Consider the following 13,440-nt stretch of genomic DNA (forward strand, 5'->3'; position numbering starts at 1 on the left):
ATGTATGAGAAGGACTGCTCAAGAGAAGAAAAGAAACAGTGGGAAAAGTGGGAGGCGACACAAGATTATGATGGAATGTGGTCTACAGAGGGGAAGCCAACTCTTCCCAAGAGATATTTAATCTGTGTGGTTAGAAGGTTTCACAATAAAGTAGGTGGAGAGGCAGAGGCAACAGCTAGCCAAATAAAAAAAGAAGAAAAAATGGGTAGCTCCAGGAATTTATACCACTGCAAGAAGGATCACAGACAGCTTCCCTACAGCCTACCAGAAGTTCTCAAGTATGAGACCAAGCTCAGAGATAGGATGACTAACTGAGCCTACTTCCCTTTTCAGTGACTACAAATAGACTCTGTGGACTCCTACGGCTGAGTATAAGCATTTGCCAGTGATAGCAGATCAGCTATCAGGCTGGGCAGAAGCCTTTTCAACAAAAATGGCCACAAACCTTACATTTAGTGCCGTGGAATGTTTGGAATGTTCCGTCACAACCCGTAGCACAGGCAGAAAGTTTCTTTGGAAGCCACTCAGCTATGTCATGAGCTTGTATTCCAGCTAACACCAGCCTTCTGGATGGAAAAGAATGCATGACCCAGTATTTTATATATAAAATACAGAAAGGGTTCGAGGAATGGAGAAAGTATGCGCAATAGTATCAGCCCACCCCACTTGCAATACAAGCAAATGATACACAACCTGCAGATGTAGTGCTTAACAAGATAATGTCACAAAAAATCAGATTAGAATCTAATGGGAGGGACCATATGCTGTCTTTCTGTGTTCTTATTTTGCTGTTAAAATTTTGTGTTAAGAAAACTGATACACCAGCCTCATATCCAACAGGTAGTGAATTATTAACAAGTTGGAGAATAAATGAGTTTCAAGAATCTTTCATGATCTTGTTTTGATAATAATTTCTACCCTATGCCAACAATGTTAGCCTTAATTCTGTTACTTGTAATAATGTTGTAAGTAAGGGCAGTGTAAAATGCTGCGAAAGCTTTCTTTTCCCCTTTTAATATATTAGCAGATATGCTCAATCCAAAAAAAGGGATGAACGTTCTGTGAAGGTAGCTCGGGGTGCAGCTGCAGTGGGAGCTGCAGGTTGAGCTCTGGCTGGGAGCCTGAGGCAAGAGGTCAGGAATTGCCAACATTTGGAAAGGCAAAGGACACAGGGGCCTGTGACCCAGCCAGGTGACCGGACACTGAGGCACTGCGGGAGCCAAGGACTGGGCAGGAAGAGCCCAGACTCTCTGTGAGGGTATAGAAATCCAGGTAATCCTTTGTTCAGGATTCCTACTTGAGGCACCAGCTGGAGGTGTTACTCTGTTACCAAACCATAAATAAATCTCTTCAGAGATCCAGAGGTCTGAGATGCTGCTGCTGGAAAGCTGGGGTTGAACTCTTAGGGAAGCCTTGTCTGACTGTGTGACTGCGGGGTGTGTAGGAGTGAGGCAGGGACCCTTTGGCTCACTGGAGAGAGCCCTGTGAAGGGGCCTCAGTCCCAGCAGTGACAGTCTCTGGTGCTGTGACTGACAGAGTGTTCCTGAATGGCCAGATGGGATCCTTTACTTAACACACACGTTCCTCTGGACAAGGCACAGACTGCATCAGGAAAACCCTCCTGCAGGAGCTGCAAACATAGTAGTGGAACTGAAGCTTGGCATTTCAAAACACACAGGCAAAGAACTGGAATTGTTCAGCCTCTGTCAGAGAATTCAGCACTGTCTACAGCTCCTCTATGGGCGTAGATTGAGAAGATGAGACTAAAAGAGAGATTTCCCCTTGGAAAGGCACAGTGAAACAACATGGCTCCATTTGTAATGAGAAAAATGTTGAGTGACAGTAGGAAAACCTTTCTTTCTGAGTTTGGTCAAGCACCAGAGCAGGTGAAACTGCACCTGAAACTCTTATTTTATTAAAGCAGGCATTAGCACTTTGTGTGTGCAGAACAAGAGCAAACAATCTACAGTTATCCATAATGATCCCTAAGATTCCATGACTCTATCCTGGGGTCTGTATGAAACACTTTCCAAGAAAAAAAACCTGACTTTTTTATGTACAAAAGGCACTTTCTAAATTATTGGTTATGTTAGCAGCATCTTTGCAGGCATGAAATTCTGCCTGATGCATGAATTTCAGCAAGACTGCCCTTGTTCCTCAGTACTCCACATTCTTATGTACTAATATGTATTCTGACTCCCACATGTTGCACCAAAAGGCTCAGTTTTAAAATATCTTCCTATTTTTTCACATCATGTGTTGTGTGTGTGAATACTCTCTACTGCTTTTATTCACAGGAAGAACAAAGCATGTTAAAAAACTAGTATGAATTTGGTTGAATGTAGAGTTAACAGCCAATGAAGGTAAGTGTGCAAGCTCTGTAAGAGCATGAGCGCTCTATTTGGATTTCTGTAAATGAGACCATTCAAAGCACAAAGTTCTAATTGAAAATTAGAAACTGACAAAACATACCCTGAAGACAATTTTCCCCCCACATTTTGTATCAGGTAAGTGTTTTGCTCAGCCACAACACTGAAGCCTACCCCACACCGACGCTGCTGAAATTCCACAAATCGGTCAGTTTTCCAGCCCGGGCTCCGGACGGAGGCAGCTCCCAGGGCACCGGCTGTCCCGCTGCGGGTCTCCGCTCCTGCCGGCACTGGCTGCGGGTCCCCGCTCCGGCGGCGAGTGAGCCGGGCAGGAGGCACGGCGGGGCCCGGCCGCCCTCCGCCGTCACGGCCATGGCCACAGTCACGGCCACGGCCACAGTCATGTGCACGGCCACGGCCACAGCCACGGGCACGGGCACGGCCACGGCCACGGCCACAGTCACGGGCACGGGCACGGGCACGGGCACGGCCACAGACACGGCCACGGCCACGGCCACGGCCACAGTAACGGGCACGGGCACGGCCACAGTCACGGCCACACTCACGGCCACGGCCACGGTCACTGCTCGCCTGCCCGAAGGGCGGCACCGCTGCTCGCTGCGCACACCCTCCACACGCCGCCCACGCATCGCCCTCTCCCTGCCCCCGCCTGCCCCGTATCCGCCTCTCCCACAGCTGCCGGCTCCGCATCCTTCTCCTCCCCACCCTCCAGCATGGCGCAGGGGGAGCCGCGGCTGTGCGGGGCCCATGCCGGGCGGCCGCTGGAGCTGTTCTGCGAGGACTGCGGGTGCTGCGTGTGCGCGCTGTGCCCGGCGCTGGGCGCGCACCGCGGGCACCGCGCCTGCCTCCTGCCGCAGGCCGCACGCCGGTGAGTGCCGGCCTGGGCCGCTGTGCCGCGGAGCGGGGCTGAAACTGGAGCTGAGACAAGACCTTCCTCATTTCATGTCTTGCCGGTTGTCCCCTCGCTTCTGAAACGCGTGCCTCTGGGTTTTCTTTGGCTAGAGTGTCATGGTGGTATCTGTGAGTACTAGTGCAGTGCCACAGAACTAAGCCGATCTTCAGCCTTTAGCCTTACTTTGCTCGCCTTATCAACGCCTTGTGGAGTTCAAGGTTTGTAGACTGTGTTAACTAAGAACAAAGTTTCTGTATTTTCTGTAGTTCAGCAAGTGCTTTGTAGACCCCATACAGACAAGGTCAGCCTGATGCCACTGCACAAGGATGTGGGTTGTGTACGAAAAGGAAAGAGTCAATCAGTCACACCCAAGCATCCACAAAACAGGTATATAAATCAAGGGGCAAGGAGGAAGTGACTTTCACTGTTAGATCACATGCAGCAGCATTTTATCCTCAGACCTTGTATGTGGAATCAGTGTGGCTGTCCCAGGAAATTTGTTTTTATTGACAGGCTAGAACAACCTTTGACCAAAGCATAGATGCCTCAGGGTAAGGGAAAGATCATTTCTGTTGGTCATTCTGTTCCCTGGCCCCACCATTGTAGCTGGTTAGATCACAAGGACTGCCCACTCACAGTTCTCTAATAACTCCGCTGGGATGTTGTGGGTTAACCCCAGTAGGCAGATAAGCACAACACAGGTGCCTGCTTATTCCGCTTCCTTGCCCAGTGGGACAGGGGAAGAGAAACATTAAAACCAAGAAAATTCATGGATTGAGATAAAAATAAGTTTAATAAGAGAAGAAGTGGAGGGAAGAGAAAAAAAACAAAAGTGATGCAAAGGCAGACACTCACCATACAGTTCCTGAGCAAAAGGCAGCTAGCCCACCTAAACACCCCTCTTCCAGTTTGCAGAACATGATGTTATATGGTACTACTCTTTGATTAGTAGAGGTCATGTCCTGCTTGTTTCCCCTTCTAGTCTTCTGTGCACTCACAGAATAGTCACATCTGAAACACAGCACCACAAGGGCTGCTATGAGGAAAATAAACTCCATCCCAGCCACAGCCAGCCCAGGGATTCTTCCCTAAGATTTTTTTCTTTATGCTAGTGTAGCTGTCCACCAAATACCCTCAGGAAGTTTTGCAAGCTTGCCAATACTCCTTGCAATACTCCTTTGTGCTGTTTTACTTGGAAAGCCTGCCAGGAGGCTTACTAAGGCCTGCATGCTGTGGTGCTAACTTTGGGAGACTTAAAATACTGTAACACAGAAGTCTGATGTTCAGAAGCTTCTCTTCTTTCTTTTCTTTTTCTTTTCTTTTCTTTTTCTTTTTCTTCTCTTCTCTTCTCTTCTCTTCTCTTCTCTTCTCTTCTCTTCTCTTCTCTTCTCTTCTCTTCTCTTCTCTTCTCTTCTCTTCTCTTCTCTTCTCTTCTCTTTCTTTCTTTTTTCCTTTTTTTTTCCCTAACTTCAGAAAGTTTCTTCTCACTCCTTGTGTGATATAGGAGTGCTATGAGGAGGTTTCCTGCAGAAAACACTAGGAAGAAACAGTTCCTACAGAACTTCCTGCTTGGAAGTTCACACAGATTGTGAGCTAGTACGCAGGTCATGATAAACTCTTGGAGAATTCCATTGCACTTCATGTTACAGAGCATTACAAGGGAAGAGGGCTGTGCAAACTGCAGCACAGAGGTAAAACTATTCAAGACATCTGAGCAGTGCAGAGCACTGCACCTGCCTGCTGGTCTGCTTTCATCCCAAGTGTCCCTCTTCCAGGTGGGAACTCACTAAAGTGTTTGCGTTCCCTTCACGACCGGGTGGCAGTGGGTGGGTGATGCATGTATTGTGCAGTGGCAACCTGATCTGAGGCAAAGTGCACAAATCTACAAATTGTGCTGCTTCCCTGGGGGTCTGGTGGACAGAGGGAAGGAAAAATGTGCTGTTGATAAAGACTTGTTTCTGCTAAATCAGGAAGTGAGTGGGGTAGAAACTTGTACTCCCGTGTGACCCTCTGTCCCTAGGAAGTATCTGCTGACATCTACTGGCTTAGGGCTGCAGAGATTTTAGGCACAAACTATCAATAGCTTTAGCGTAAGTGATGGTATTTTGACTAGTGATTTTGTTTGCTGTGAGCAGTTATTCAGTACAGCCCTTGTGGTGTGACATCAGCCAGGCAGCACTTCTTGCACTGAGAATCTTCCACAGCTCTTTCAGCAGATCCTAGCTGTGAGTGCTAAGAAGACATGAAAATCATTGTGAGAGATCCATCAGCTGCTTCATCCGTGGAGCAGAGATTGTTTAAAATCATTGAAAAGGATATTCCCTGTGCTCCTGAATGCAGCACACAGGATCAGCATTCTTTGCACTTGATATGTGTCCTGTGAGCTTGACTGGAGCTTTGAGTGTCATCTCAGAAATCCTTGTTTTTACAGTGTTTTCATTTGAATGAGTTAAAAAACCCAGGCAATCCCTAAAGGAAGATTTTCAGTTGATTCCTTAGGGTGAATGACATGGGTTGCTGGCACAGTCTTCAATTGGTAGGAAGCAGCTCTTTCATGTATCTCTGTAAAGAAAGTAATGCTTAACCAGAAATGCTTGTGATTAATATAAGTATTTGCATATGGTCACTGTTGTGAGTACGCAAAGTGATGTGTGTTCCTAGCAAAGAAGGAAGATTGGGTTTTTCACTGTGGTCTTTGTCAGTCTTTGAGGAAAGGAATGAGGTCTAGGCTGCAAAATAAACTAAGGAAGGCTGGTACCTGGTAGAATTCCTGAATCCTCTAGTGGTGTAGAACTCTTCTGGTTGTTCAGGGACAAGACTAGAAAACTGTGGCTGGAATAAATAGCATGAGTGTCTTGCTCTATGCAAGAACATTTACCTGCTTGCATGGATGTGTCTGTGCCAAGGGCCTTCTAGATTCAGAGTCTCTGGCTTTTGCTGGGAGCCCATTTTCTTCTGACTCTGTCATACTCAAATGACGAACTGCAGGTGTTTTCTAAGGAGACATGTCAGAAATGCAAACTGTTGCTCATGAAGCAACACTTCATGCTCTGTTTGTCCATGCTGCAGAGTTTAAATGCTGTGGTGCCCTGGGGCTGTTGCAGTGACCTGCTAGATGTGCATGCAGGTGTTCTTGACTGGGTCTCAGCTGCAGAAGAGGACACTGATAGCAGCTACAGGCGGCACTAGCTTACCTGGTACTTACTGAGGGCCTGTTTTAGCACCAGTGCACTGAGAGAACTGTGGGGCAACATTGCCTGTATCCTTCCTGTTACTAATGTCAAAAATACATTAGCAGGCATATCAAGATTGTTCAACCTCCTGGGCAGAGGGCAGCCAGTTTCAGAGGGCTGCAGGTGAGAAACTGGAGCAAGATATAAGCAGAACATTGATTATGCTGTGCTGGGCACACCATAATCTGAGAAGTGTCACAGATACTGTGACTGATTACTAGCCATGCTGACACTATTAGCTGTTGCAGACATTCAGACTACAGCATCACTGTGGCAATAGTGAGGTAACTGATTGGTCATTTGTACACTGGGAAGCATCCTGAACATTCACTGGATTTTTAGATAAGTGGAGCCTTCCACTTATCCTCTAAATAAAAGTACTTAGTTGCCCTTCAGCTGCTAAATGCATTAGCACATAATGGAAATACACAGCACCATAGATTAAAGATGGATATGTTTTTTTCACTTTGGGTTTCCCTGTTCCTTAAGAAGGTGGTGCTAATTTGCCCACTGTCTAAACCTTACCAGTGTAACCACCAGGTGAAATGCTGAAATCCTTATGGTTCATCACTAAATTGGCCTTAATAAGCCTCATAGAAGGCCTTTCATTTAAGAGTTTCACCTTCCAATTCAGAATATTCTGATTCTGAAACAGTGTATTTCAGTACCCCCCTATATGAAAATCAAGCTGGATAGTTGTTTCTGGTTTTTACAGGTGTTACGAAACAGCATTTTATTTTGTTTCATTGTTGTATAGGAACTCATGGCATTGTGCTTGAAGAATCTAGAAGAGAGAAAAGAGGAAGAAGATGGCAACAGAAGGAGCATAGAGCAGGCTGTAAATGATGTGAAAGTAAAGTGTGATTTTATTCTCCACTGGATGGTCATTTTCCAAGGGGAGACATTTTGTGTTCTCTGTAGCTATTCTAAGACCCAGCCATCTATTGGGTGGCTACTCTACTTCCCAGGAGAAGAGTGTTTTCCCTGTATTCATCACAATATATTACACTACCAAAGAGAGGGAAGAGGGAGAGTCTCCAAAGACCTGATCCTCATTCCTTGATCAGCTGAACATCTCTGGAAGACCAAGGGTGAAATTTTTATGCAGAGGAATAGTAGGCAGCCCCAGCTGCCTATGTTATTCTGGCTACACTTATGTATCTTGTATGATATGCACTGAACTTGTATGATATGGACTGAACTGCATTATTGAATTTTCTGGATTGAGAGTTGAGTAAACACAGGAACAGTTCTGTTGATTCTGTCTTAAGAAGGGGAATGTATGCTAAGCTGTACCTCATTTATAGAGCATGAAATTACTTCTGCTCTAAGGAGCATCGCTAGGCACTTGTGTTACAGAAATGTCAGTAAGAGCTTGAGGGGGCTTTAGAGACTTGGCCTGATGCTACTTTCTTTTGGAGGCTTTCTCTTCCTACCACTTACTTGTGTCTGGCTTGCTTTAAAAGCAGTCGAAGTCTTGCTACTGAAGGAAAAGATCCGTTTCTTGTTACAAATGGTACCCTGTTAATTCCAGCTGAAAACAGATTTTTTGACATATATAGGCATCTTGGAATCTTCTCTCACTCTTTTCCATCCAGACATCAGCAGGTAGATCATATCTGTGCTCCCTTAAGGGGTAGAGACATGTTTCTGAAGAGATGGAGAAAATCAGTAAAATTCAACCAAAACATAGCACTAAAAGCCTGAAAGAGCAATGTCTGAAATGTTTATGGTCTGTTGACCAGGGAGGAGACATTCTTCTGCTTTATACATAGGCACATGCTGATATGATTAAACAGCAGCTGTCAGAAAAAATTACTGAGCTTCAGTTACTTCTTCGGGAGGAAGAGAGTCTGGCAAAAATCTTCATTGATGAAAAGACTCAGCAAGCTCTGGGAACACATGATCAGCATTTGAGGTCCTGTGAAGAACAGCTTGAAGCCCTCGAGACCTTCACACATTGAATCAGACAAATACAACAGGACAGTGATCCTATTAATTTGCTGGAGGTGATATTGTATGGTCTCTTTCTACCTCTTACCCTGACAGTCCTTGGTAAATTTCTCTAGTGGTGTCTTCTATAGATCCTTCTGTTTGTAAGCAGCATCTTCCTAAGCGCTTTTTAATTTGCTTTGTGTTGCTGTTTTGGTGAACAAATTTGGTTCCTGATTTTTGAGCAGGTCTTCCTGCTGTGGCATTGATTTCAGGTCTGTATGAAATTCATGTTAATTTTAAGCATAGATGGAAAAGACATGTCTCTTAATCTTGAAGACAAATGCTGTATCAAGTCTTTCCTTGTCCAGTGTAATATGAAGATATGAGAAAAGCCAGTCCTCAGGCAACCTCAGGAGGGAAGTTAAAATCTGTAAATTCCTTAATTGCAAGAAATCCTAATCACTGTAAGCCTCCACTTCACTGGAGGGAGCAATGCTGTTCTTTTTTCCTACAGACGATAATCTTCACCTTCCTTGGAAAGATTATGTTGCCATGTGCTTATGCCCTGACACAAGACAAAAGATGCAGTTTCTTACAGGATGATGCCTCTGGAGCATTTTTGCATCCTTGCAATGTGTCAGACTGGAGTTTCCATTGCTGTGATATGGCCCTGGCATTCTGCTGTGTGTGCTAGCAACACACCTAAACACAGGAGCCGCTCTTTGTGATTTTGTGGAGATTTTCTTGTGGGGAAGTTGGATTTTATTCTTCAAATTGTTTTTAAAACTTAATAGTTTGATTTTGCCATTGATGGGATTTCCCACAAAGGGTCCTGGCTAGGCTAAACTCATTTCCATCTTGGAGGGATCTCTTTAACTGTGGCTGTTGGGTTCTCCATGTCTGGGATGGCTCCACTGGCAGGAGGAGGTAATGGCCAGGCTAATGAGCTAAAAGGCAGGCTGATCTCAGCAAAGTTTGCCTGTTATGGCCCATAGGTTTACCTCATGTTGGAGCTGTCCCTGCTCTGTGGTGTATGGGAGCTGGGATGGAAGAGTCCTTTCATGTCACAGTCTCTGCTAATTGTAGTGTTTGGCTTTCTGCTCTCAGAAGTACACAGAAATTGAGAAGGAAATTAAGGAATCCAGACACCCATTAGAAAAGTGGCATCCAATACTGCTCTCGTTTGAACACTTACTTAACCATTATAAACACTTCATCAGAGCTCTTCAGTCCATTCTACAGAAACTATTGGAAGCCCAGCTTAAAGAAGGAACCTGGGAGAGTGCTCTGAAGAGAGTGCTTTCTTCTGCTCTCTTTGCAAATAAAGTGTACTTTTTAAGTAAGAACAGGACTTTTTACCAAATCATCTGGAGAAACAACAGTGTTTCAGGCATGGATACTGCTTTCTGTCAGCATGGGTGTAATGCTGTTATAGGTGATTTAGGTGATAGAGTGGTGATTTAGGAACTAAGAGATTTCTCTTCCAACTCTGAAGATGATCTTTGGTTTGTCTGTTGCTTTTTTTCCCCCCAGTTCCATCAGGTATTTCAATACAATTTAATGTAGACCATCACACCTATAGAATGTATCGATTCTCTCAGTTACAATTGAATGCAAGTGTTCTGGCATTGGAGTACCTCTAAAATTTGAAAGCTTTTTTTAATTGATGTACCTGGTGATCTGCCTCAGTCTGAAAAAAATTGATGATTTTTAGTACTGTAAAGCTGAACTGACATGTTCTATTTAGAAATCCTTTTATCTTTGAGCTATTAGTTCATCCTTCAATGACCTTTGGCATAATGAAGGCAAGCAGTTTTTCCTAATGTGGCACAGAGGCACAAAGCTAAATAACCATGGGAAAATCCTGCTGCTCTTTGAGTGAGCAGGCAACACTGGCCATCACATTTCACCCAGCTGCCTTTTAAGCCCTTATCAGAGAATTGCCACTGAAAAGACAGTAGGAGTTGCTGGGGCAAATAGTTGGATCTGATCTGAAAGACTGCAGGATGTGTGTAGGACTGCTAGAAAGCATCATAGAGGTGCTCTGCAGCAAGCACCTGCAGCTATCTTCAGCTGGCCCTCTGATAAGGGCCAGTTTTAAAGGAATCAGGTCTGATTACTTGGTGTTGTGCTCAATTGGCATTGTGTATTTCTGTGGGAACACTAGTCCAGCATCTCTATGCTATACAAAGAGCGTAATGCTGAAAACATAGAATGAGTAGCCCCTCCCCAGAAAAAGTAACATAGTTAGTAACATAGTTTGTCCATGAAGTTGGAAAATGATTGTTGAAAAACTGGCAGACTCCCTAAGCTGTCCCTTTTCATCTTTGCCCAGACGTTTTCAGTAGCCTTAATCTCACTGCAAAGAAGGAGCCTGGGACAGTGCTGAAAACCTTGACTCCTGTTGATCGGTTGCTTTTCTTAAAATGTAAGTAGGATTATGCTAGAGTCCTAGAATCTCCTGAGCTGGAATGGACCCACAAAAATCACTAGGTTCCAACTCCTGGGCCTGCACAGTACCACATATCTGAGAGCGTTGTCCAAGCGCTTCTTGAGCTCTGTCAGGGTTGGTGCTGTGATCACTTCCCTGGGGAGCCTATTCCAGTGCCCAAACACCCTCTGGGGAACCTTTCCTAACCTCTTCCTAACCTCAGCCCTGCTTGACAGAATTTTCATTCCCTCAGGTCCTGTCATTGTCACCACAGAGAAGAGATCAGTTCCTGCCCCTTTTCTCCCCCTCACAAGGAAGATGTAAACTACAGTGAGGTCTCCCTTTAGTCTCCTCCAGGCTCAACAGACCACAGGATTGTAACACTCTGTGTATGGCTTCTCCTTATCCCATCACCATGAGTGATCCAGATTAGAAATGTGTGGAGGCACCAGTGTTGGTGCCCTGCTGTGATCCCCTTGGCATGCCTTTTGCAGTGTCTCTGGAGCTGTGGGCTCTGTGGCTCCCTGAATCCTGACCCTCAGCCCAAATGGCAGCTTAGTGCTGTGGCAGAGGTGCGCATCACGTTGGTGCCCTACGTTAGAAAGGTGTGGGGACAGCAGTGTTGGTTCACTGCTTTATGCACTTAGCATACATTTTACAGCCCCAGTGTCCCTGGAGATGTAGGCTTTGTGGCTAGCTGAATCCCATCCCTACCTAATGTACAGTCAGCAATGTTGGGTCCCTGTCTTGCTCTGACTGGAATGCCTTTTCCAGACCCAGTGTCCTTGGACCTGTGGGCTTTCTGGCTGAGCCCTAACTCAGAATGTAAAGGGTGCTGTGGCTGAGGTCCCCATCACCATGGTTGGCCCAGATCACAAAAGGTGTGGAGGCAGCAATATTAGTGGCCTGCTCTGACTGCCTCGGCATGCCTTTTCCAGCCCATGTTCCTGGGACCGCAGGCTTTCTGACTGTCCCAAGGCACTTCAAACTGTGAGCTCCTTTGCAGGTGTTCTATAACCCAGACTTTTTCCAAGGGTCATGAGAAATGTAGCAAGTATCATTATGGCTTTTACTGCAGATGCAAGATCACCAACCTGGGAATATGACAGCATTCACCCAAAACTGAAATTGTCAGAAGACCACCTTGAAGTAAGCTGTAGCTGGAGGAGAATACTTTGCCCCTGTAGTCCCCAAAGATCTGATAAATAATGGCAAGTGCTAAGCAGAGACGCATTCCTTTCTGGGAGCCATTACTGGGAAGTTGACCTGCTTCGTGCTGGAGAGAGGCAGTGGATTGGCGCAGCCTACCCGACCATTGGCAGGAAAGGAGACTCTGAAGCCTGTCGACTGGGCTGGAATAGAGCATCTTGGTGCCTTAAGAAGTTTGATTTTGAATACTGGGCATTTCACAAGGGAGAGAGAATCCCCATCCTGGTAGAACATGATCCTGATTGCATTGGCATTTTTCTAGATTATGAAGCAGGAATCCTTTCATTCTACAACGTTAGCAATGGCATGGCTCATTTGCACACCTTCTGCTGCAAATTCACAGACCCAGTTTATCCAGCCCTGAGACTCTGGGAAGGGTCCATTAGAACATGCAAACTAACGTAAGAAATAAGCCTACTAGTTCATGCTTTTTCTGCTAATGCCACTTCAGCAATTTTCTACATGAATTCATCTCTGTTGTATCAAAGTTGTAATTATGATGCTTTTAGAAGGTAACATAAGTTTAGGAAAACCAACTGTGATTTTTAATGTGTATTTTTTTTTTAATGAGGGAAGGTGACCTCACTTTTATAAGTGATGTCGATATACCAGTCAAAGTGCAGTATATACTATTGTTGTACTTTTTTCAACTTGTAACAGTAAGTTCAAGTAAATCAACTGTATTTTTTAAATGTATATGTGTTTTTCAATGGGGAAAGATGATTTGATTTATAAATGGTGTTGCTGTACTACCTGAAGTGCCGTATGTAGTATTTTTCAACTCGCAAAATGGAAGAAGTCAGGTTGAAAGATACATATTACAACTCAGACTGGAACACGGATATTGACTTTTTGAAATTTTTTTTAATGAACTCCCTCCCCTTATCAGCCTGGAGAGGCTGCAATTGTGTATGGCAACAGGTTTAGTTTGGTTCAAGCTTCAAGATTTTATACTGCATATTGTTATCATTAACAAGGTCAGATTTGAATAATAAATGCACTAAGTGAATTAGCTCATATTTAAGTGTCATCTTGGAAAAATCAAAGTCTGGCACTGACTCTTGGAAAGGTCCCTTCTGGAACTGGAGCTTCTGTGGCCACATTTAATAGTCACTAGCTGGTCTTACATCTGACAGAAGCTCTGAATTGGACTTCTGGGTGGCCCTATTCCTTCCATTGAGTGACAGCATGAGAAGAAGCTGTGTACAACCCCTAAGAGGATGAAATATCTGCAGGGCTCACAGGTGGAATGAAAACACCAGGCCAGAGGTGCATTTGTGGCCCATTTATCTTTGCGTCCCATTTGCAACATTCACATAAAACTACGGGACACAGCTTGCAATTTTCTGT

The 13,440-nt window shown here is 44.9% G+C and overlaps 1 protein-coding gene across 1 annotated transcript; it reads left to right on the forward strand.

The window, feature by feature from the left end:
• The first annotated feature begins 3,068 nt into the window (after window positions 1-3,068).
• On the forward strand, window positions 3,069-12,928 carry TRIM14 (tripartite motif containing 14). The gene is given in 7 exon segments (XM_077171318.1): window positions 3,069-3,258; window positions 4,880-4,886; window positions 7,273-7,368; window positions 8,291-8,524; window positions 9,558-9,732; window positions 10,786-10,878; window positions 11,960-12,928. Coding segments are annotated over 7 exon segments (1,296 nt in total). The 5' UTR covers window positions 3,069-3,103; the 3' UTR covers window positions 12,496-12,928.
• The last annotated feature ends 512 nt before the right edge of the window (window positions 12,929-13,440 follow it).

This window comes from Agelaius phoeniceus, chromosome Z, assembly GCF_051311805.1.
Source record: "Agelaius phoeniceus isolate bAgePho1 chromosome Z, bAgePho1.hap1, whole genome shotgun sequence".
Lineage (NCBI taxonomy): Eukaryota > Metazoa > Chordata > Aves > Passeriformes > Icteridae > Agelaius > Agelaius phoeniceus.